General features: G+C 37.1%; 2 protein-coding genes across 15 annotated transcripts in view; both read right to left on the reverse strand.

Annotated features, from left to right (window-relative positions):
- Positions 1 to 2,588, reverse strand: part of NCOA3 (nuclear receptor coactivator 3) — an 85,617-nt gene extending 83,029 nt beyond the window's left edge. For 5 of the 9 annotated variants that reach the window (XM_048072462.2, XM_048072464.2, XM_048072457.2 and 2 more), the window contains exon 1: positions 2,446 to 2,588. The gene's annotated coding sequence lies outside the window, so the exon portion shown is untranslated. Of the gene's footprint in view, positions 1 to 1,761; positions 1,972 to 2,445 lie in introns of those variants that run through there. The other 4 variants (XM_048072461.2, XM_013189587.3, XM_048072458.2 and 1 more) reach the window with 3 other exon arrangements.
- A 2,202-nt stretch (positions 2,589 to 4,790) lies between these two features.
- LOC106041315 (translocating chain-associated membrane protein 1-like) lies at positions 4,791 to 23,269 on the reverse strand. Of its 6 annotated transcripts, none has more exons than XM_013189707.3 (12): positions 23,025 to 23,153; positions 20,528 to 20,668; positions 17,492 to 17,552; positions 15,861 to 15,979; positions 15,311 to 15,427; positions 15,151 to 15,209; positions 14,295 to 14,379; positions 13,923 to 13,993; positions 13,732 to 13,836; positions 12,113 to 12,256; positions 11,202 to 11,362; positions 4,791 to 9,508 (listed from the first exon to the last, which is right to left on the reverse strand). In XM_013189707.3, exons 2-12 carry the CDS (start codon positions 20,528 to 20,530, stop codon positions 9,435 to 9,437), a joined length of 999 nt encoding a protein of 332 aa, XP_013045161.1. In that variant the 5' UTR covers positions 20,531 to 20,668; positions 23,025 to 23,153; the 3' UTR covers positions 4,791 to 9,434. The 6 variants fall into 6 exon arrangements, with proteins under 6 accessions (XP_013045161.1, XP_013045151.1, XP_013045132.1 ...); XM_013189697.3 differs by lacking the exon at positions 23,025 to 23,153 and adding an exon at positions 22,791 to 22,924; XM_013189678.3 differs by lacking the exons at positions 20,528 to 20,668; positions 23,025 to 23,153 and adding an exon at positions 23,171 to 23,269.
- Between the last annotated feature and the right edge of the window lie 1,977 nt (positions 23,270 to 25,246).

Raw genomic sequence — 25,246 nt, forward strand, 5'->3', positions numbered from 1 at the left:
GTATTCTTCACCATCCTCTCATATCCTTGGCATAAAGAATACTATTCCTCATCTTCTCCCCTGTCGTTTAGTATTTTAAAAAAATACTAAGAATATTTAAGATATTTCTAACTACTTATCATCAAAAAGCTTCCATGAACACAATGCAGAATATCCTGTGTCATACAGTCACTCAAGATCACATCTTCAAGGGAGGCTCATTTAAATGCAGGAGTTGAAGCAACCTCCAGTGTCAGACTGTAGTGTCCAATATCATTTCACATGCTATCAGTGGCTTGATTTTGCAGACAAATATAACCAAGATGCCCTTTCTTTCTCTTTTAAAGAAAAAAAAACAAAACACTCTTCTATGCAACTGTAACAGAAATTAATCAAAAAGGTCTTGACTGTGATTTCGTCTGGTATAAATGAAAAAAGCACACGATCAAAAGATAGCACTCTATCGTAGAACAGATTTCCTTCTCCTTCCCACCCTGCATTTTATCTCAGCTATACATTAATTTGAGTGATATTATGCAAAAAAAAAAAAGTATATATGGCAAGCTTCTAAGTTAATAAATCCAAAGACAGAATGAACTAGGGTTTTAAAAGAAGAATTTAAGAAATCCCACGACTCACATGCCAACATAAAAGCAGACTGGAAACAGTACATCGTCGTCAGGAACAATATTTAAAGCAAGGCTGAATATTGGGTTTATTCTGCCTGCCACCACTTCCTTCACTTATCCCCCAACCTCTAGTTTCATATCAGAACAGCAAATCCACTAGTAAAAAGACATATCAGTAAAAGATCTGAATGAAATTCAGAACCACAGCCAGAAAAACAGCCCTTTACAACAAATGCTAACAGCAAATAAAATTACAGTAGATTATCACGCAGTCTAGTTTAAAAAAAAAAATCAAAAAAACATGCAATTTGGTCAGTTTCCTCTAAACTCAAGCTCTTATACTGGGGCTTTCACACAGATGTTACTATGAAGTTACCTTGTATTTGGAACGCACACATTTTTGCATCCTTCTGTTATCAGTAGAAGATATTTTACTATAAAATATTTATTTCACAACAGTGATGACTGATATTTAAGCATATGTTAAGTTTCCTTTTCAAGGAATATATATTAAGATATTTTAAGGAATATATATATGATAGATATTGTATAGCTAGACATTACTGACGCTTATGCTTCCAAATTTGCTTCAGTTTTGTCTTGTTGCTCCTAATAAAATATAACATAAATCTTTTACCTAAAAGTTAACAGACAATACTAAAGGCTGAATCAGTTATTTATTTATTCTTTTAACAGGCTAAGCAGGAAGGAGATACATCATGAATAAGAGAGACTGATTTAAAACTGATCACTAGATGAGCTGACGAAAGTGAGAAGCTTCTCTTTTAAAATAAAACCTCAGCCTATGCCAAAGACCAGGAGCAGAAACCACAAACAGAACCAACTTTAGAACCAAAGAGGACTCTGGGAACTACGTCAACCTCAGACAATATCCCTACCCATGTTTACCCCAGTATCACTAACACCTTTCCCAGGCAGCAGTCTGTGACACCCCCCCACGCTCCTAAAAAAAAAAAAAAAAAAAGTGTATATATACACGCACACGTTGTCTTATCTCCATCCCTCAAAAACAGCTTCACTGCAGCTGTGAGGCAGAAACAAATAAAGAGGCAATGGAAATCACCTTTCATTTCCACTATTCTCATCCCTTTCCTCACTAGCAGAGACATGAGAAGTCACCTCTGAAACTTACCAACGCTACAGGATGATCAGAAGGAGAATGCAGATAACAAGGTCTTTGGAACCGCCTGTGTACCAGAGAAACCCAGAAGAATGGCAGATGGGGCCATTCTAGCCCAGGTATCTCCCCCCCCAACACACACCTTTTACCCAGGCTGAGAAACAGAAAGAATTAGACGCCTCTAAACGCGAGACTGGGAAATTCCGAGCGACCCCAAGGCTCCCAGCGTTACACGAAGAACCTCCACCCAAACTCCCCCTACTTCGATACGCATCACACGGCGACACGAGAAGCCTCCAGCCCCGCGCAGCAGCCTCCTGCCGCCGCCTCAGCCATGCCTGCAGCTAACTGCGCGCAGCCCCAAAGTTACAGCGGTTGGGAAGAGGTAAAGGCGTGGAGGCGCTGCCTTGGGCACCCCCTCGCCCCCAGCCCAGGGGTTACTCCTCACACCCGGTCCGACCGCGCTCCCCTCCCTCAGGGAGCCGCCTCCGTGCGAGGAGAGGGCGGCAGGCCGAGGAGAGGGACGCCCCTCACAGGGCCAGCCCCGGGCTGCTCCGTGCCCAGCCAGGGGCAGCTGCCCGCCCTCCCCCTGCCCGTTCCCAGCCCGGCGCCGGGAGCCGGGCAGCGAGAAGCAGCAGCAGCAGCAGCAGCTCTCCTCCCTCCGCTCCTCGCTCCCTCCCTCCCAACCCCGCTCACCTGGGAAAGGCGCCAAGGCGCAGCTCCTGCTCCCCGTCTCCCCCGCGCTCAGCCGCTCGCCGCCATTTTCCTCGCTGCCCACATTTAAATAGGAACCGGCCTCCGCCAGCCGCCCGGCGCGGGGCGCGCTGGGAGCTGTAGTACGGCGGCGCGCGGGGCAGCGCGGTACTTGTAGTGTCACGGGGAGCCGCGCCCCGCCCGCCCTGCCAGGGCCGGAGCCGCCGCCCACCCCCCGGGGGCTCCCCTGGGCCGGGCTGGGGCCCAGCTCGCTGAGGGCCCGCCGGCAGGGGCCTGGCTCGACCTCCCCTTGCAGCGGGGGGCGGCCAGGGGGAAGCTGTGTGGATACAGGATTTAATAATGAGCTTTTGCTTTGCGTGAAGGGTTACAGCGCTGCGAGGCGCCAGCCCCGCACTGCTAGATAGTGGCTGGGGGGATTTGCTGTACCGAGTACGAGCTGTGCCATTTCAACAGGGGAAAGCCAGGCTGCTGAAGTCAATGCTTAAAATAATTAAAACAGGTTAGAGTGAAAGTTAAAAAGTACACAAATAATATCCATTATTCCCTACTGCAGCTATACATTAGAGACAGTTTTCAAGCTAAGTCAGACTAGCTGTTCAGTGTCCATCTGTTTAAAAAAAAAAAAGGCGAGGCAAGGACATGTAAGACTGGGACCTCACATAATACAGCTTAACTGTGCCCCAGGTTTGCTAGCAGAAATCCTCTTTTTCAATAATTTTTAAAACCAGACATTAAAACATTCCACATTAAAATAGGATGTGTGCAGAATATGGTAAAATAGGATGTGTGCAGAATATGGTATAGCAAAGTTTCAGGTACTCATAAAGGTGGTATATGTTTTTTCAAAATTGAAAGACCGTTTTCACAGAGCATGAAATAATGAAAATGCACAAACTGAAGACCTGCCAAGCTACTTGTACAGAATCCATTACAGGGCCATAGCCACAATTTGTATTCAAAAGGGACAAACAAATGGAGCAATTAAGTACACCTTCCAGTAATTCCCAAATAAAAAAAAAAATAATATTGGGCACCTATGAGGAAGTTACTAGTACAATACAAGCCTCTGGCTATCTCTGAAACAAACATTACAAACCAAGTGAATATAGAGATGAAAGAAATCCAAATACGTCAAGTTCTGGAAAAACAAGTTTCACCTTAGATTTTACCTTGTAGTTATACTACAAAAGAACTTGCCAATTACAAATGTGTTTGGACTTGTGAGCTCAGTTTTAACCAACTGGTAGAGATAGAATCCTTATCACGTTATCACAGCAGGAAAGAGTTGATGGTGTTAGGGTACCTTAAGAGAAATGAGGTCCTGTTGCATCTCCTGAAAGCATGAGTTCTGCCATTTAATGATTCCACTTCTTCCATTATGAGTTATCTTTTTCTGCAGGATGTTCTCTTCTTCCACTATGGATTACAGTGGAGCATTCATCAGGACAAGAACAAAAGGGGTGTGCAGGGAGGAACAGGTTGATGACAGACAACAGTAACACTGGAATTTAGCTGTTGTGTTTTGGTTTTGAACAACTACATGTTATGTTTTTTCCATGTAGGTCATAAGGTCTTTGAATTATACTTAGACTGAATCTATGACATTTTAGACTCAACACTAATTCAGAACTTCATGTCTCAGAATTGTGTATTTTTGTTTTCATTTTTAATCTTGTTCTGTTTTAGCAATTAGAAAGATAATTTCAAAGTTAGCTCACTTTATATAAGGGAGGGTACAAAGATAAAACGCTTTCACTTTTCATTGATGCGATGCTCTACAGCAATTAGTAATAAACTCCCTCAAATTTTTGTACTTAGTACTTTTTGTACTTAGTTATAAGCTGATAGTAATAATTGTAGCTGTAAAATTGCAACATTTAACATTTTTATCTATTTGCTCCACCTGCTGGTGCATTTTCATTTGAAGAAATCTTTAGAAGCCTAAATGTATTAAAAAATTGGCCAAAAGTATACCCTAAGACGCATACTTGACTTTAAGGTTAATTTATGTGATGTACTTATTAAATTCAACTCTGTCAAAAAAAAGCCAATGGATACATAGACTTAGGGAAACATGACTCATAGCTTACTTTTTGGACACTGCCATTCATTTTTAATGTGACAGTAACACAGCTGGTCATCATTTTCCATCATCTATTATTCTTCTCAAAAAAAATGTTCTTTCATATGGGAGTCTCTCTACGTAACTGATTTGTGTCCTGAATTTTCCAAGATAATTTTCTGTTTGGACAACTAGCGTGAAAGTTCTGTTTCTTCAGCACATTTAATTGTTCTCTGCTCAGAGACAGAAAAAAAAAAACAAACACTGATCAACAAGCACTCTTTATTAGAAGTTCCACCTAAGAATAGATTACTTTCCATTCCATATACTATTTTTTTTTTAATTTTACGTTTAAGTGCAAGGAAAAGGTAAGAATAGCCCCATTAAAAGCAACCTTCCAAGGCTACAATATTTTCCAATAATACTGCAGGACAGAAGTAGCTTTCCATCCCTTCCTCCCTTACCAAATAATTAGAAACAGTAAATGTGAAAAGAACAGAAGCAACCCTCCCAAACAAATTTTTGGTATTGGATTTTTTTTCATCATCATCGTCATTCACACAGCATTAGTTTAGGTTTCTCTGATCTAACCAGGTTAATCAGAACTAAGGCGGATAGCATTATCCCCAGGTTTTCTGGAACTGAACTGGCACTTTTTGACAAATGGAAAGTTTTAACTAATTTCTGTATTATTTTAATAAGTTTTCCATACACTGTTTGCAGCAATTTGATTGCAGAATGCTTGACTACAGTTAGAGAGAATATGCAGTGTCCAAGAAATTTTAATTAGCATAGCTGGAAGAGAAAAGCTCTTCTGGCACTGAATAAGAATCACAGAAAACCAACACTGTTAGGAAGTGGTTAAAGATGTTGAAAAACTGCAGTATACTTGGGGGGGGACTGTTTTTCATTTATTTTTAATAAATCCAGACAACATATATACCCCTCTTTCTAGACCACTAATTCATTTTGCATGGCTAATCTGCTTAACTGACCAGACTACCAAAATTAACTGATTAACAATTTTAAAAGATGTTTTAGCAAAAAATTAACAAAACTCCAGTGTAAAATTAGATGCACCAGTAACACAGCCTTAGAGAATTTTTCTTTTCAAATGGAGAAAATTTTCCTCATCAGTATCTTATCAAGTGATGAATCAGAAGCAAACGTATGTTGAAAACAGTTTTTGTTCTATGCATTATGGATTTCGCATTAAATAAAAACCAAAACCCTATGTGCAACATACACTGCAGTGTATTCAATTTTTTTTTTTTTTTAAAGCAAGCTCTCACTAAAGTATTATTTTAGCTCATACAATGACTGATGAAATTATAAAAGGAAGCTGTGGGGAGCTGGGGGTCAACCTCTTTTCACAGGTAACTAGTGATAGGACTAGAGGGAATGGCCTCAAGTTGCACCAGAGGAGGTTTTGGTTGGAAATGAAGAGAAATTTTTTCTCAGAAAGAGCAGTCAGGCATTGGAATGGGTTGCCCAGGGAAAGTGGTGGAGTCACCATCCCTGGGGGTGTTCAAGGAAAGGTTGGACGTGGTGCTTAGGGACATGGGTTTAGTGAGAGACATTGGTGGTAGGGGGTGGTTGGACCAGATGATCTTGGAGGTCTTTTCCAACCTTAATGATTCTATGTTTACCTGAATTCAGGTGTTCATATTGCATTAAAAACCACACATTTCAACACTCAATTTGGTTACCCAGAAAAAACACACAAATTAACTGAAATGAAAATACAGCTTAAGTAGAATTAAAAACAAGCCAGTGTATTTGTTGCAATCAGACAGACACACATTCAGTATAACCCACAGTACACTGTTGGTTTCAAGGTAGAGTAACTCTACATTTTAGGAGATAATTGTAACAGCATCAAACAGAAGTGTTAGAATGATATTGTTTGTAAACTTTATTCTGTTGTTTCTGGTCAGTAAGTTCATAAAGTGAGTGCCAGCTACTGACACTTAAAGCTAAACACCTAAAATTCTATACTTTACAATATATCAGTGCTCTTCCGCCCATTTCTCTAACTACTAGAACCTTCTGTGGTGAAAGTCAACATTCAGATGGTTTAAGAAAGGCAGTACAAGTGTGCTTTCAATTTAAGTAGATGTAGCAACCCATTCTAATACTAAGAAACAAATACAGACAAAACATTGCTTTCGTCATCCCAATTCACTTATCTACAACATAATGAAACAATTTACATAGTCACACAGCATTCCAAAACACTGAGCATTTAGAAATTCTCATGTTTTCAGAATTTGCTAACTCTAGCTCCAAGACAACATCCTGCATGTTTAGAACTTACTCAGAATAATTAGTTTTTAGTAGATTTTTAAACAGGAGCAGGCAAGAGTAACACCATCATCCAAATCCCTATGCCACTATACAGTCTTCAAACTATTCTGCTTCAGGTGGTCAACTCAAAACCTTTGTAAGAATAGGATGTAAAATGTATCAGCTTAAGAATTTTTCTTTTCACTTTTTTCCCCAAAATCAAGACAATCTGTTCATTCCTATCATACTGTTCAAAACCAGAAATGCAAATTTGTAATGTAAGAGTTTCTGCACTAAAAGATGCTGTTTTATCTTTAAAACAAAACAAAAAAATTCTTAGATACTCACTGAGAGGAAAGGAAGGTTAGAAGTAAGAGAATATAATTTTGGTTTTCCAAAGCAGATGAATGGTAGTATTTTACATTTTGGTGTGCACACGCATGACTATGCAGAGGACCTCTACCCTATAAAGTTTACAATTAGATTGTTACAAAATACTACATACAATTGCTCTGAAAGTCTTAAGATTTACATAAATTAATGCCTTATATTTTAAAAATACTTAACAGGATCATTCATCATAACATCACACCACTAGGGAACATGCCTCAACATCTGTGCTAACAGATTTTATGCAACTTCAGCAAAGGCTACACGGTTGAAACACCAACAAGTTAACATCTAATTTGATCGTTACTCTGTGACATTCATAGTTCTCTGAAGGAAGAAAAAGCACACTGATAAAGCTGTGAAAAAAAAACAAAACAACCCCCCAACACACACCCCCAACATATTGCATAGTCTTTAGCCTAGACCTTAAGCATAGGCTGACTTGTCTGTTAGGCACTTAGGACCTGTGTTTCTAAGACTTTTGAAAATCCCCTCTGAGACTTTGCACTAGTATTTCTACAACAATACTTTAAATAAAAAATTACAGTCTTTAATATACAATATATGGCCATCATGAGTGTTGTGAGTGGATTAAGAACATTCACGAGTGTTATCAGTTTATTCAAGTTGTAAAATACTTTCTGGTAACACTTGCCAAAAAAGCCTTTAATGTTCCGAGTTGTTTAGTTTCACGTGCCTAGGAATGGATACTGGAGCCTAAACCCCCCTCTGGATTCACTTGGAAAGTTTGCTAACTTAGGTATAAACACACTGAAATCAAGAAGAACTGCAGGCGTGCAGTTGCAGGATACTTTAAAGAAAACAGTCTTTTGAGCAGCATGCTGAGAAATACTTGAAGGCTAGGCAAACCTCATTCAAACTGCTCAGGGGGTAATACTTTCACTGAAAAAGGCATTCACTAGTACCTAAGTCCATTAAAAATATCAGCAAATGTAGTCTGGTTCCATGGTACACATTTTTAGTAGAAATGTATGGGCTTATGTGAATCAGATATCTAATATTCCTACAATTTATTCACACAGGGAGGTTATGGCAAATAAGAAAGTGTGTTCCTGAAACTTATCCAACATTAAGGTATCAACATCAGACCTAAGAGAGTTACTTACAAAAATACCATGAATCTCTCTATAGTTAAATAATTCCTTTTAATATAAGCATATTAATATTAAAACCACATCTAAATAAAGTGTTCACATAAGTAGCAAACTACTACCTTCACAAACAAAAAACCTTGAGTCAGAGACTAAAATAAATGATTATCTAGAGACTAAGAAAGAAAAAAAGGCCTTTAGGTTATGCTTGATGTAGCATTCATTGCAATACTGTTTGAACGCCTCCCTGAACAGTAGTAGACTCAAGTTTAAGAAGTGGCTGTTACAAATTAAAGGAAAATAAAACAGTTGAGGAAAAAAATTGGCATGTGATTGCAAGCGTAAAATATTAACTTTTTAGAAATATTTTTAAATGAAAGACAAAACTTCCAAAGGACTAAAATACAATAGATATTAACTGGCTACTTTTTATTTCCCCCTCCTTTTCCCCTCCTCCTACAAAAGGGTATAATCCACAGCAAAAATTCAACAGGCAATCTACCATTTCTGCCAATGGAGACAATTTGCATCTTTACTAAAGATAGTCCACATCTTTATACTGGAAGATTAGCGATGTCCTGCCAGAATCTGCACTCTAAATCTGTAATCTTTGAAGGGAAATTAGTTATAAAACATTTTTGCATTTTTCTGTATATTTTTGCTATATAGCTTCTAGACATTCCTCTTACTCCATGTAAGAGGAGTGCAATAAAGAAAATAACTCTCAGGGAGACACAGGGTAAACAAATATGGTAAGAACTTTCTGGTACAGACTTCAGATTTTATAAATACATAAAACCAAACAACTAAGATTTAGACAGCCTCCTGAAATATCTGTAATAAAAATATTACAAAAATGTACTAATTTCTGATCACAGAGTCAGAAGTTCAAACTGATCTGTCCATTTTTATTGTTAAAGGTAAGTGAGTTTAAATATGACTACTGGGATAAACTAGATCCAAGAGAATCCTATCATAAAGTTAGGGTTATTAACAAAAATATTGTAAAAATATAACCTGATAGTGTCCATTTAAATAATGAGACATCCAAATTATAGCTTTGCAAGGTCAATTCTTTAACTCAGTCTTCCGTGAAACGTCTTCTGATACTAGCTTGTATCTCATACTGGTTTTGATTTTCTTATTCTTGGTGATGCTCCATCTTCTAGCTTTGCTGCTCCATTGACAACGTTAACTGTAATTTTAGATAAAGAAAATTAAAATACAGTAAGCAGAAATACAACTTGGCTTCACATGAAAAACACAGCAATTAGACCAGGGGAAAAAAAATCAAGTATTTGTTTCAGTTGAAATTAACTTCAAGTTAGGTATCTAAAATGTTTAAGAACTTTGACTGTATGAAGTTAGTAAGAACAGGAAATCAGACAGAAGTTGCTTCTAAGTCTAATCTCCTATCTCCAGCAGTGAGAAGTAGCAGATGCTTCAAGAGGAATATTAAAAATATGGCAAATAAAGAGTAGCCCTACCAACATAACATCTCAGATTCCAGGGGATCTTTGGCAACTTCCTGAAGTCTAAGCTGCATTTAGACCATTGTAAAGTGTTGACTGCAACAAATCATTGACATGATATTTACAGAAAAAGTATTACGAAGATCTTTCTTGAGACATTAATGCTACTCTGAAGTCTATTGTTGTGTATACATAAATTACATTTCATTTTCCCTCCCTCCATAATATGCATTACTTTGAGTAGCTTAGAAGTTTAGGAAATGCATTGTAGATTATGAATTTAGTTTTTCATTGTTGTTTTGCTCGTTTGTTTGTTTTTAACATATTCCTTGTTTGCAAGATCATTCCACAACACTCTGCTGTCAGGAATCTGAACAGTTTTGTTTCATTGATAGGTTTTGTTACCTTGTCAATTTGTTTATGAATACATCAGCATAGAAACTTGTTAGGGCCCACTGGTAAGCTCTCTATATAGAGTGACAGTTGATTATTGTCACTATTTAGACAATTGACTATTTTTATATTTTGAGTAATTACTAATAAGCATTAATCAACATCTCTTCTATGATGTCTTAGTTTAACAGTTTTGGTTTTTTTTCATTATTTCTTGTACCAATCTTACTGATTCCTTCAGATTTTTGCTTTATACAGCATTCTTCTGCCAGTAAGGAAAGTGCTATCCTAGACAGCTTGCCACTTCACACTTAACAGCTTTCTCTGTCACTAGCTTAAGAAGACCAGGCCATGACATGAAGAAAAGGTGTAACAGTACAGATGGAACAAAGTAGCATATAAACGGTATGAAATTTCACAATCTTCATAACGCTTAATTGATATGATACAATACAGGGATTTGAAAGTCATATAATGTCATTTATTAAAAGACTTTTTCATTTGTCCTTTGCCAGTTACTGGGATGTTCCTTTGGAGTTCTTTTTCAGTGGGTTTGATGTTCTTTACATAATACATCTCTACATAGAAGAACAAGCAAACAAATTTAATTTTAATGATCTGAAACTAATAGAATATGTAAGATATAGTAGGGATTTCAGATGAGACTCTTCTCATTAAATTAAACAATTTTTGAAGCATTGTAAAGTTTTTAAAGAGAAAAAACATACACATTAAGCCCAGTTTCATGAACTATTCCTTGCATTTAGATTAAAATAGTCTTCAATGAATAACACTAATCATGAAGATCACCCAAGGTTAACACTAAATATAGTTAGCACTCTGAGTGCTGTCCTATTGCCAATTAGAGAACATGTCCTAACTCCTGAAGAAGCTATCATGTTGTGTATATTCTCTACACATCAAGAGATAGATGCTTTTGCTCTTTATGAAAAGAAAAGAAGATGATGAATCTTGTATCAAACCATTTGGTCTAGAAAGAACTTAAAATGTTATGCCACTGACCTCTGTTTAGTTCCTTTTTTGTCAGTTTGTTCTTCGTGTTTGATATTTTCTTCCTTGGAATTTGCTTCTTAATATGCTCTCTCCATTTCTTCAGCTGAAAATTTATAAATTTCCACATCATCCAGGCCTGCGTTAAACAAATAGCACCCAGGCAGCTAATCCTAATGAAATTAAAGATTTTAGAGACAGTTAGATAAAAGCTTTGGTTATTCATTAATAGACCGTAAATCTGTCATTATTTTTTTCCCCAAAAGTCTACTATGCAAACAATTTAAATCTTCATACCACAGAAAACAGATATATCAGAAGGCTTTACTCAAGATAAAGTGCATCACACAAGAAATGAATGAGCACTGTATGAAAGCATACTGATAAAAGCAATCATGCTTATCAAGGAGCTATGACCATAGCTTTCAACAGCCAATAGGAAAACGTGTGACTGCTTGCAAGAAAGGGCTTCAATCTATGAATGAAAAATCAGAGATTCAAAATCCCTCCCACATACTAGATTGCAAGCATTGATATAAGGTGAGCTTTAAAATGATGAGCTCATGATGAAAAAGTAGTAAAATTTCAAAATGACCAAGTACAAAAATATTTTTAAAATACAGCTATTATTATTTCCAAATGATACTATGTCCACAATAGACATAGAAGTAAATAAACAATTCGGTTAAAAAAGAAGACACCTCTTCCTTCTTTCACACATATCCTGTTCTACTACTACTGTAAAAAAAAAAAAAAAAAGAAAGAAGAGCACAAAATTCCCTTTTTCTTAAATAATATAAAGGAAAGGTGTCAAACAGGGAATTTCTTCAAAACACACTGTCCTCTTGGACTGTTTTATTAAAAGATATTTTGAAGTGTCACATTACACAAGCATTAATTGATGTCTACTAGCCTTGTTATACCTCACACTGAGTACGTTGAAGTTTCCGTCTGCTATGGAAAAACCTGGATTCTCTACTCTGGCCAGACCAAATCCAAACGTGAGGACGGATAAAGTTAGGGTCAAAAGACGCACCATTACAAAAAGTAAAGCCCAGATGGTAAATCTGAAAACAAAATAATGAAATTAATCTGCTTTCCCAGTTTAGCCCATTTCTTTTCAGTAAACTCAAACATACAAAGAGCTTTTCATTAAACTCCTCACAGTAACAACAGAAAAAGCCTACAGAAAGGCCCAATAATTACAGAAAAAATGACTTGCAAAACATTCAGTCCTGCTTCAAGGTGTTAAATACAGAAAATGAGCTTTCACTGGGGAATAGGGGCAACTTACTGCTCTAGGATGTGACAAAAGAACCCCAAGTAACAGAGTGCTATTAAAATGATAAAAATAAATGTATAAAAATCAGTATTATTACTGCCATTACATAAAGATTTATTTGGAAAAATACTTAATATCAAATGACTGATGAATTAAATGGATTAAAAAGGCACTATCGGGGGGAGAGACACAGTTGCTTATTTAATCATTAGAGTTATAAGACAGGAAAAGATTTTTGTCCTAATCAGTATATTTAGCCTTCATGCTTTTGGATGTTATATAATGAAAAGCAGGTAACCTCCTACCTCTAAAAACCTCACAATTAAATAGGATATACAAATGAAAAATTAGCTCTCCCACTTCCTCTATATGCATTCATAAACACGGATTTTCTGAAAACATTCAGCACGCCTATTTAAAATTGGTTTTAAGGAATGACACGAATAGGTCTGGTGAGAAGATCAGAAAGGGAAGCAGCACTACACTACCTCAAAGGAGGCTGCTTATACATAATGGATTGCATGAAAGAAAGCAAGGTGTTTATGGTAACACCTTCCAGCTGGGCAGAAAATGGAAGAATATGAAGCAAGAACACATAAATGGAACGATGTTGTTTGTTTGTTTGTTTTCAAATTGGAACCTCCAAAATTTCTTGCATTCAAATGGCAAAACATACCCTATCCCTCTTAGCATGCTTCCGTTACGTATCTCTCTTCTACATCTCATTTCTTTCTCAAATGCATTACTTTCATACCCATTATTCTCAGAATAGTTAGGAACCCTACTCAAGAGATATATAATTGAGAACACCTTATCAGCTACAGATTTTCAGACACCACCTCCTATGTTGTACAGTTACTTCCCTTTCGCACCTAACTATAAAGAAGAAAGACCTACAAAAATTTACAGGGAATGTTGCTTTTATTATCAATTTTTTTTTTTTTTTTTTAAGTCATCCCTACATACAAGTATTTATGGACACGTAAGTAAACTGGCATCATATAGAAGCAGAAGCCAACATATATCTCATATGGGACTTTAACAAAAAGCTTAAGCAAACTCTTACAACGATGATTATGAGCTGGTATATTTGCTTCTATGACTATGTAATTATGATGACTTCTTTTGGAATTCAAAGCAGGTAACGTTAGACATAGAACAAGAGACTTGCTACCTAAGTACTTTTATATACATTGAAATCCATTTATATGCAATTAGTACCCACAGATCTAAATTTTAATTAATACATGAAAGATTTACCCTTTTTGCTTGTTTTCATCACTGAAGTAGAAAAGACGTGAAGCATGGAAAATGAGTTCCACTAAATAGTGAGGTACCATCAGAATTAGCCCCAAATGCTGCAAACTATAAAACAGAAACATTATATATTTTTTAATTTAAGTATGAAGAAAATAGATACATTGATTGAAAATGAACATGTAAATACTTACTTTAATATATAGGCACCAGAGATATGAGCAATGTAAAGGCAAATATAACACAGCTGCCTTGGAATATCTTCCTAAAATTGGGGAAATTATAATAAGCGCTGTTATGGTTTCACTATCTTATCCAAAGAAAAAGCACATCATTCACTAAGTTTGATTATTTTTCATACTACTGTGCAAGTCTCTGGAAAGAACACCTGAATCTGAAACCACAGAATGCCTATACAAGTTACCTAGGAATGCGAGCAAATAAAATACATAAATGGTATCTAAATAACTGAATATACAAATACATGCAATATAAACAAATATTAATATGAATAATTTGAAAGGAATATATATTTAATTAACTGTACCGATGACTTCTCTCCATACCTTTCGGATCTTCTGGAAGTACAGTTCTGGCAGTGCATGAAGCCAATAGGCTATCTGGCAAATATAGAAGAATTTTACCTGAAAACTAAACAATAATTCAGATGAAGAAAACGAAAGCTTGAAAACTCACCATCTTTTAATGAGATAAATTTTAATTCGTTATCTTAAAATACATCATTCTGACTCATTATACTTTATGATTCCCAAATCATGGGAACTGCAAATACAAAACAAACCTGTGATGACAGTTTTTTTGAATTAGCGTTCATAAACTTCTTGATAGCAAGTTCTCAATCACCTTTTGAGACAGTACGAAAGAAAAAAAGACCCTAAAAACCAGAAACAGTATATCATGTGAGCAGTAGAACTCACTTCCTAAAAATTAGTACGATCCCCCTTCCTTCTACCACCCTTGCCAGCAAACAGATAAGATGAAGAAGAAAAAAGGTGACAAACATGAGTTCTGTAAGTCATCTTAATAATAATTAAAAATCAATTAAGTTATAAGTCCTGTCTATTAACCCACTCGCAAATATCCATTTCTTCAGTGTAAAACAGTTCAGCAGTCCTATTATAGGTCCCATTTTGCAAAGAGTTTCACTTTGTCAGCTACCACAGTTAATTTAAAGGTAAAGGTAAGAATACATGCAAATATCTTTTAGATTTTTAAATTATCAAAAATTACCTTTGGATAAAACAGCCGTCAATTTTCAAACAAAAGAAAAGATTTTCACTTAATTGTCATTCTTACCAAGTACCAATGTCACTACCTTATCAGCAGTCCCTAAAATTTTGGGCAGGGAAACATCCAGTGAGTAGAAGCACCAGGTTTTCAAACTGAAAATAGAATACTTACAGCATACGAGAATGGGGATAATCTTTCCACAGTAATGTTGGGTTCACCATGAATTCTTCCTAAAGAAAAAGGCCATTGATTTAAGGACCTTCTTAATACTTCAAGTCTGTTTTTTTTTTTTTTTTTTAAATAAAAATATCAAATAGAGTGACTTACTTACTGCATTCAAAATACTGGCTCCCCATACAAATGAAAATAAGTAGAAAAATGCTAGCTGTCCTGATTCATTGAATTTGCTGTGCTTTGTTTTTGACAAATGCAGACGTCTATTAATTTTCTAGAAACAAAAAGATGAACAATACATTTAATTCCTAAAACAAGCATCTATTATGGAGTTAGCGTTCCCTCTTAATTTCTTAATTCCCAGATCTCCCATTCCTTAACCAAAATGCATAGCTCCCACTATTTGAAACTTTGATCTGCGCTTTATACACCAATTTGCTTTACTAAGATTTGCCACTAAAGTAAAGTTCACACAGAAAATGTTCAGATATGTTCAAACATTTTTTTCCTATAATTAATCATATTGATAAATGCTTCAAATCTATTTGCACACAGAAAAACATTTGAGCTTCTGTGGTTCAAATGATCTACACATGAAGATATTCCACAACCATTTAACAACAGTTGGAAAAATAGAAAAACTGTTAGCAACTGATGGCTAAAAATAACATTTAAAACAGGGAACTACACCCCAATAATAAACTTACATCTAATATGTAGTCCTGGATTACAGCATGCAGAATAATAGCTACGAGCATGTAGAAGAAGATTGTAGCAATGTCTTTAGGACCATATTCATAAAAATTAACACGTTCACTCTTGTCATCTGAAAAAGAAAAAGTGTATTTTTTACATTCTTATGAAGAAATACTCTGCAACCAAGAAAAGGCAGCAGTGACCACTGTTCTTGGAAGTTACAGTAAATTGATACAAGAGACCAGTTATTTTCTGGTTTTGAAAATTACTTTTTAAGCCTGATTCAAATGACCTACATCCTCTTTTCCTTCAATACAGTGATATAATTATAAACCAGGAATGAACTATTGAGAGCAGCAGACACTGAGCTATATCCTCAATACATTTTTTCATCCAGACCATCAAAACAAACAAAAACATCCTACAGTCTACATTTTGGTAGAGAACCAATGAGATTCGCTTTTAAGACTCATGACTACACATAGAAAAAAAACTACATAGTGAGGATAGTATCCATAGTCATTTGACACACTGGTAAATAACAAGTAACTTCTATCTCTTTTTAAAGAGATGCTGCATGTTTGCAAAGTAATTTTACTTTTACAGAACTAATATGTTCCTATAAATCAAAAACAAAATTGCTATAAAAAAAGAATATTACTGTTGTCACAAATACTTCACGTGTTTGCATTTACAATGCTTAAGTGTAGGAGAAAATATACATGAAATTCAATTTAAAAAGCACGTAGAAGGAGCAGTAGGCCTGAAGAAAGCTTATTTTCTAGGGATGTCTCTCCTTTGGCCTACAAACACCCCTTACAACAGCTCCACCTTTCTTCACGCATCTATCAGACAACAGAAAAGAAATAACTTGCACTTCAACTGCTGAGGAACCACACTCATCCTGATTTGCAGGCTAACGTATCTACCATTTACAATCCTCTGCTTTTGCCTAAGAGAGGGCAATGAGCTGGATGTTTCAGCTGCCACTTTTCATAAACATCAAGGAATTTTAAAACTTTTTTTTTTGGTCTAACTATCTTTAAGACTACCCTTTGACAAATAAAAAACAGCAGAAATATGGCCAAACATTTTTTCTAAAGGATACTAGGCCAGAAGGTGTCAAGAAAAGCAATTAACTGCTTCCCATACCAGGAATGGCACAGGTCCTAACACACAGTACATTTGCAGAATTCTAAGTGTGAAATGTCCCATTTCCATGTTTGAAAACAGCCTGTGATATAATCAATGAACAAGTAATTGCATATCAAATGCCACTTCTGCCTGCACTATTTTTCCAGAGACATTCACTAGTAATATATTCCTGAGTCAAAACCTCAAAAATTCCTGGTGCAAAACTCATCTAGATCTTCTTTTAAAACCTGATCACACAATTGTACACATCTATACACACGCACACACACCAAACACTATGAAGAGGTCACATCACAAGCACCTTTATATCCACAAATGGATTTTACCTTAGTCTCTGCTACAGGAGATTTCTACCTGATGCTGCTCAAATATCAGTAAATTATTTGTATTATGAAAGTGCAGTTTTGAGAGCAGGGGAAAAAAAGTAACTTTTAACAGTTGAGCTCTTCCATTACATAGAAACAAAATAGATTTGATTTAATCTCACCAATGGTATAGGTGACATTGTACTGCACAGTAATAAAGATGATGACGTACTTGGCTGTGACCTGGAATTTCAAAAGAAACAAGAAAAAGCTATCAGATTTTTCAAATAAACTGGACTATACAACAGCCAAAAGTAGAAGATTATGCCATCAACAAATGTTCTTCCACTTTTGATTTAAATCAGCAAGGTCCCCGAAGTGTTATTCATCTCTTACAAATGAAGAGGTTCACCTTGTTGCAAATCCTTCAACATTTGCTGAGTAGGGTCAGGACTTGAATTATGTCCTTTTAGCTAAGGATCAAATTACTCACTGTTCTACTAAATAACATTTTAAAGTGTTTAAAAGCATAAATGACTTTTATTTATTTCAAAAGTTAAGACTCTAAATTAATCTAGACGGAAAGTTTCACACAACCTTGCAAGATATTCAAAAAAGTGATATACTGGCTAAGCCTCTATATAAGCAAATTGAGTATTCAAAACATCACAGTAGAACTGTAAGACTCACCTATGAATTTTTGTCTGATAAATCAAGCAAGAAAAGAAAACAAGTAAGATTGATCTTAGAAATAATATATACCAATGGTATATTTTTACATTACTTTTTCCTCTGGTGGCAAGACTATTCAAAAAAAACAACAACAACCAAAAACCTACACCCAATGCTTTCAGCCATCCCCAGTTCCTGATAACGTCGTCCCATTTCCATCCTGTAGTATATGTAGCCCTTAGCTATGGCAATGGAACTGTTTATAATCTGGATTACTGTATGACCCTACAACTGAGTGGTAAAAGGTAAATGTTTGCTTAGTTAACTGAAAACATTTCATTATCGGGCTTGCACAACTTCAAAAACAAACAGCCGTGTTGATCTAACTGATAAAGTGATGAACTATAACAGAGATGTAAGTGGAAGGGGAAACAAACAACTGGTTCTTTTGATGCAAAGAACGCAATACAGAATTATATCCTACACCGCCACAGTGAATACATTTTTTCCACCTACAAGCAGTCAGTTATCTAGGTTATAAATCAGAGAACGGCAACAGGCTTCATCTGAAAAATGATGAGGTAAAATACCTTCTTGTATCTGTTACATTTTCTCTTAAACTAATCTTCACAAATGTGAATTAAACGAAAAAAAAAAGAAAGCTATTTTCACCAGGTGTTACACAGTCTACTATCTCAAAGTATAACTAAGAACATCCAGGAGTACATAAAACAAGCATCCATTTAACCAGCTACAAAGCAAACAAGTGGCACAAAAACGCAACAGATCCTCTGTAACAAAGGGGGAAATGGCGTATCACTTCAGTACACTGCACCCATGAAATTAAACAGTAGAGGAGTCATAATCCTCAAGAGTGCTTTTGAAATGAATTCTCATTAAGGAAAGAAAAAATAACATTTTTTCTGGCATACAAAATTGACCATCAGACACTATAGTCCCAAGAACGATTTAACCTCATGTAAGCCAGCACTACCATCAAAAGGAACGATCTTGCCTTTTTCTTGTCTGCCAGTTGCTTCTTGTTTCTGTCTGTTTGTGCTATCAAAAGTAGTGATGTGGTGAACTGGACAGGAAAGTTATACAAAGTAAAACAGACCCAGCCAAACAAGAGGGAGGAGAAAACCCTACTAATTATAACACAGATGTATTTCCTAACATGCTGCGCTGCTCAGCTGTGAAAGTTCTTTCATGTGCTCAGTGGTGAGAATAAACAGCGAGAGCATCACCAGCTCAAAGACCAGACAAATCCATTGACAATTCTCCTGGAAAGACAGGGAAAACATAGGTGGTTACATAGGGATTGATGTCACCAGCACCAAGCTAAAACTGAACCGTTTGCTTTCAGTAAGTCATCACCCAGGACCCGCAGCAACACACTCCCTTGCAGAGAGGTGTTCTGACAGCACTGTGCAACTTCTGCCAGATTCCTTAATTCGGGACCATGCCTCTTCCCTCTCATTGTACATGCCAAAATGACAACAGCAAAGTGGTCAATGGTTGTGGCTCTGCTGTGCTGCCTTCTGAGACTGTGGATGACTGCAGGCTGTGAGAAAAGCCTTATTACAGAATCCAGAGCAGCTCAAATGGCAAAGGAGCAATGGAAAAAAAATGGAAAAGGAGCAATCTATAAAGTAAATGGGTGCATAGCTTACAAATCTGTTAAGCTTGTACTTCACATTTTACAAAATACCCTCTTCATATTTACTTCATTAACATAGTTCCTGTTACCCTGCATGTTCACTGCAATCTTATTTCACTCTAAAATGAACTGAAATCATATGCTTCCTTCAGTAGAATTCACTCAAGTATTATGATCATATCCCAAAGGCATACCAGGAAGTTAGCTCTCCTATGAATAAGCTTTCTCTTTTTCTAAATGCTCTTTGGGAGAAGAGGGTAGTAAGCATCTTTGCTCGAGCCCAGCAGGTTAGCTTGTCCATTTGTCCACGAAGCATACAACATGACACTACAAACTCTCTACTCTACTGGAAGTATGGGAGCCCAATTAAGTGGTATTCTGTGGTAAGACAGCCGTGGATATAAGGATAATGTAAATTTTTCTAAAAGGAGGAAAAAAATCACATGAAGCTTCCTCTGAAAAGATATTAGAGGCTTAAGAAGAACTAAAAGAAAGGTTTCTTTAGAAGACAAGCGCCACCCTGTTCTCAGGAAAAGGAGCAGTATTGGGCACATAGAAGACTATAAAGGTTCTCAGAGGAGAAAATAAAAACTTTACTATTTTACCTGTTGTTTTTTAACTGCCACTTTTCAGCATGTTATAATCAGAGCGGATCTCCTTACACACATCTTTAGACCTCATTATAATCAGCAAAGTTAAGGTATGGGGAAGCACAATTAAGGTGGATAAACAGTCTTAAGTATAAGAGTTTTTCTTTAAAGAAATTCTTATAATTCAATTTATAGCATTCCAATGCTCATTTCTAACTCTAACATACTTATTGTTTTCTTATATGGTCTTAAAAATATGAGCAATAGCCATCTTGAAAAGAAAATCCTGTATTTACCATAGTACTATGCAAGCCTCAGCAGATCTTTCAATAGTTAGTCAACTGTGAAAAGTCTCATTTACACTTTCTTTGACTTATTAGTGTATAACCCCGAGGTACCACAGGTTAGGTTTGGACGTCTGTTATTGACAGCTGCAGCTGAAATCACAGAAAGCATAAAATGCAGTAGAAAGCATTGATTAAAAAGACAAAAAAAAAAGTAGCCCTTCAGTGCTTCAAACTTAAAAGTTAAAAATAATTTCTCTTTAATACAGAGAGGAAATCAAGACCAAAAGAAAATAGAAATAACAGCTGTGAAGGCAAGTCCAGTAACACTTATGAAGCACTCAATATAGAAACATGATAAATGTCACCAAAAAATACTGGAAGAACATCAGTAGTTTTGTTTGCTTGGCAGAGACTGAATTACAGATTATAAAAATGGTCTAAAACCTCCACAGTGAACAAATGAAATATAGATTTAATTCACATAACTCTCGTATTTATTTATAGTTTTGTTCTGTATAAGGAAGAGATCTAATACAGAAAAATCTGGTCATAGAATGAAAGGAAAAAAAAAAAAAAAGTTTTTTTTTTATATAGATTACAGCAATATGAGTATTTATCACCTGTTACATAGCACCACTGTTCCTTGCATAGCACCTGAAAGCTGTCTCAATCCAGAGTATTTCGGCATCAAAAAGTAGATGCATGTTTAAATTATACAGTAAGTATATTCAAACACGCACTATAAAAACACATCACAAGCCACCCTTGAATATAGTCTGCAGAACATTGAACTTTAATTCCTACTCAGTATAACTCTCAAACAGTTTACTAATTATACTTGGGTGTAACTAATATTAACTCTCTCTTCTTCCTTTAAAAGAAGCCACCTTCATCAGAATAACGATGCTGACCCTGTGGGAGCTGCAGAGTCCCTCCAAACACCTGTAGAGTTACAGGAATACGACTTCTGCATCATATACAAAGCCTGAGCTAACACAAATGGAATTCTGAGACTGAACTCAAAAAAAAAAAAAAAAACATTTTTGTTTTAACAGTAGAAAGACACAGGGCAATACCATTTTAGAAGTAACATATATCAAGATACATAGAAGGTTCCTTTTGGGATCCCAAACAGGGTTTACATTATCCCATGTGCTGGCATTTACTTCTGTTCTCAAAGCCTTTATCACCCAAGTTGTTAAACTCCCAGCATTTTTTTCTTGTATCCCAAGACTGAGTTCTGCATTTCATATATAAACTTCTATAGCATATTCCTCCATAGATAACAAAACTTATTATACCTCAACATCAGTTTGTCCCCATTTAGAAGGGAATTATCTGTACATCACAATTGCTTTCTCAATAAAGTGAACAACTGCATATAACTCTTTTCTGTCCGAATTTAACAGTAATTATAAATCAGATTGTTCTAAACTAAGATCTTATCCAACTGGCAGAGCATGTTGAAATAACTCAGTGTAGTATTTGTTTATTCACTTCAACCTCTATTTACCAAGCCTTATCCCTTACTCAACACTAGCATAACACGTTTACTCAGGAGCACACACTGAAGAGTTCTGTCACAGAAGTGAGAAAAAGATGCCAAATACACCAGCATACGGAGCAGCGGTGCAAAAGCGTGACTAGTAGTTTTTAATCACCACCTGATTAAGCATACTTAAAAAAACTGGTGGTCTGAAACCCCCTTTACAATAGTGTTCCTACCTGTTTTACCATGTGGACGTTTGAAGAGGGGAAAAAAGTTTGAAACAGTCACAACAGAGACATACAGTGACTTTGCTTTCTGTGTGAGGGGCATTTTTCCTCATAACGGAACTGAATAGAAAGGAGCTTATGGGAAGCTGTTAGGAATGAAGGTGCAGATGTGAAAGAAAACTAGACGAGAAAGAAAATAAGAGAGCAGCCAGCAGAAGGGCTGAGAAGTGCGAATAGGAGCTGGCTGAGAAGTGCGAATAGGAGCTGGCAGAGAAGGCACCGGAGAACTGAGGGGGAGCTGAGGGCGCCCGGTCCGGGTGCACGGAGCTGGGCGTCAGGACGAGAAAGAACCGTGACCAAAACCCTGCAGGGATGAGGGGAAAGGCAGACGGGGCCGGAGGAGCGGGGCAGAGGCCCCCAGCCGCAGGGCTGAGGCACAGAGGAGGCTCTGAGGCGGGCACACCAAAGCGGCTGCCCCACAGCAGGACCGGGACCGGGACCGGGACCAGGCACCGCTCCCCTCAGCGGCCAGCGGCCACCTCGCCCCGCCCGGTACCTCGAACATCAGCCCCAGCAGGATGCCCACGGCCAGGTAGGACGCGGCGTCCGCGTGGTTCTGGAGGACGAACTCGGGACTGAGCACCGGCGGGCTCCTGCCCTTCCGCCGGAGCCCCATCGCTCCCGCAGCCCCCACTGAAGGGTGCGCCGACTCCCGCCCAACCGCCTTCACCTCACACACGGTAAATACAGCCAGCCTCAAGGGCCCACCCCCTCCTCAGTTTTAACCAACCAAGACGAAGGAAGCCACGAGTGGCGGCGGTGGAAGCTAATGGTTAGGCGACTTGGAAGAGCGGTTTTTAAGGGGGTGAAGCTTCGTGAGGCGGTTGGGCGCTCGCGGCTGGAGACGGGTGAGGAATGAGTGACAAGGGCTCTCACCAGTCCGATACGCGCATGGGTGGGGCTTGAGCGAGAGGCGGGAGCGGCTGGGGCTGAGGGGGCTCCCGCCCTCGTGAGGCGCATCGAGCAGGCCGCTCTCCTCACGAGGCTGAGGAACAGAAACCTGCTCTGCTGGTGGGGAGCGGCTTCTCAGCCTCTCCTCTGGAGAACAGTCAGGATTCTTCACCCCCTTAGGCAAAAGATGTTGAGAAGTCCCCTTTGTTTCCTTCGTTTATTCCATTCTCATGTTGAAATGGAGAGAGAACGGATTGATGGCGTTCTGAGGTGTTAAAAATACAGAAATTTGTGTATCTGCTGGTTCTATCCGGAATTTAGTGGGAAAAATGGAGCAATTTATCAGAAGAAAAAAAATTCAGATGGGGACAAGTACAAGTTGGGGACAAATCAGTTGGGGTCAAGGGACAAGTAGGGCCTCACACAGAAGAGGAAAAGGGGAAAATCAGATAGTGCCTAGTCTCAACTGGCTCCGGGGAGGGCAAGACTCTTCTGGATCCAGCTGCCAAAATTGCACCTAAAATTTGGTTCACCAGTAAAGCTATTTTGGCTAGCTGTTGGTTATCAAATGTTTAATGCTTCCCCAAGCAGTTCTGAAGTATGTATGTTAGAGTCTGCTTTCTGTTAAACATTCTGCTGCTGAGCTTGGCTATGCTTCTATTCCTTTTCCCAACTCTGTTTTAGAGTTTCAGACTAATGTTTTCAGAAACTAGATTTTATATCTTAAGAATTGCTAAAGAGCAATTGTACAGAGAAAATACGCTGCCATGTGTGTTGTTCTCCTCAGCTGAAGAGACACATTTGAAATAAAATACTTGTAATTTTTTTACAGACAGTGGTTGATTTTTGATGAAAAATATAAAATAAAATTGAAAGAACGTCATAATTACTTAGCATAATTGCAGTTTGTTTGGTTTTTAGCTACAAAAATTAGCCATGTTTCAAAACAATTTATTTTCCCTGGACAGTCCAAAAGAAAAGGGCAAATAATGATAAATAGAAATGAAAACCAGAAAACCACAAACTTGGCTTATGATTTTATAAACCAAAATATACTAATCTGATTAAAAATGTTAGCATTCTTCTTGTACTGTAGCAGAGTGCACAAGCTAATTTGATTTTTTATTTTTTCCCCCCCTAGGAATACGATTTTCTAAAAGATCCATATCTTTAAGGCCTTAAGAATTGTTCTACATCTGTACAGCTTCTAGATTTGTAGCTTTGTAGACAATTTTACTTTTAGCATAAATTTCAGCTCTCATGCTGAAGTTCTAAACAAGCAATAGAGTTTGAATTTTTATTTTGAAACAAAGCTAAAGCAATTTAGGAGCAGGTAACTTCTATCACTTATTAGTCTCTTACATAAATGCATGCTTTCTGTAGGAGAAAGTAAGTTTCAATATGTTAACCAAGTTTAAAATTTATAATTAGTAATTGCACTATTTTGTAACAACGAATGGCAAGGAAGGTTTAGATCATGAGCTATAATGAGATAATAAGGTATGATAATTATAGTAATATTAAGCTAGTGGTCAAGTTCATACCACAAGAGCTATCCAGTAAGATCTATATATATTAGCATAAGTTTTTAAAATAGACATATGCTGTATGCTTAAGAGGATATCACTGTTGTCTACAATGTTCATTTTGATTAACAAAAGCCTTGAAACTATTCTTTTGCAGTAAAACATTGTGTGTGGGATGCAAGAAAAATCAAGACTTAATGTTGCAGGCCGCCATTTTACTGCTTAGAACCTGTGGTCAAGTTTTCTTCTTTTCTGAAATTTGATGACAGGGTCATCAGCAGTGAAGTGACCCCTTCTACCTATTACAAGTATGCTGTTTTCAGTAGATCTCTAAAGTGCTGAAGTCTTGTCTTTGGCATGTAAGTAAATCCTATTTCTTAAAGCACTGTACATACGTATTTAAAAACAAACAAAAAAAACTATATTTCTGTTGCTTACAATTAGTTTTCTGAGATACTTTTTCAGAATTTATGTTATTTAGTATTTGGAAACTGAGATAACTGTTTGGGCCTGCATACAGACAACCCACTTATTT

Source organism: Anser cygnoides, chromosome 16 (genome assembly GCF_040182565.1).
Source record: "Anser cygnoides isolate HZ-2024a breed goose chromosome 16, Taihu_goose_T2T_genome, whole genome shotgun sequence".
Classification (NCBI taxonomy): Eukaryota; Metazoa; Chordata; class Aves; order Anseriformes; family Anatidae; genus Anser; species Anser cygnoides.

Coding starts and splice junctions, on each gene's coding strand:
- LOC106041315 (XM_013189669.3), bottom strand. CDS start 22,910: ATGGGGCTCCGGCGGAAGGGCAGGAGCCCGCCGGTGCTCAGTCCCGAG. Junction 15,980..17,491: donor CAATGTCACCTATACCATTG/GTGAGATTAAAT, acceptor TTTCTTTTTCAG/ATGACAAGAGTGAACGTGTT. Junction 13,994..14,294: donor ACTTCCAGAAGATCCGAAAG/GTATGGAGAGAA, acceptor CCCCAATTTTAG/GAAGATATTCCAAGGCAGCT.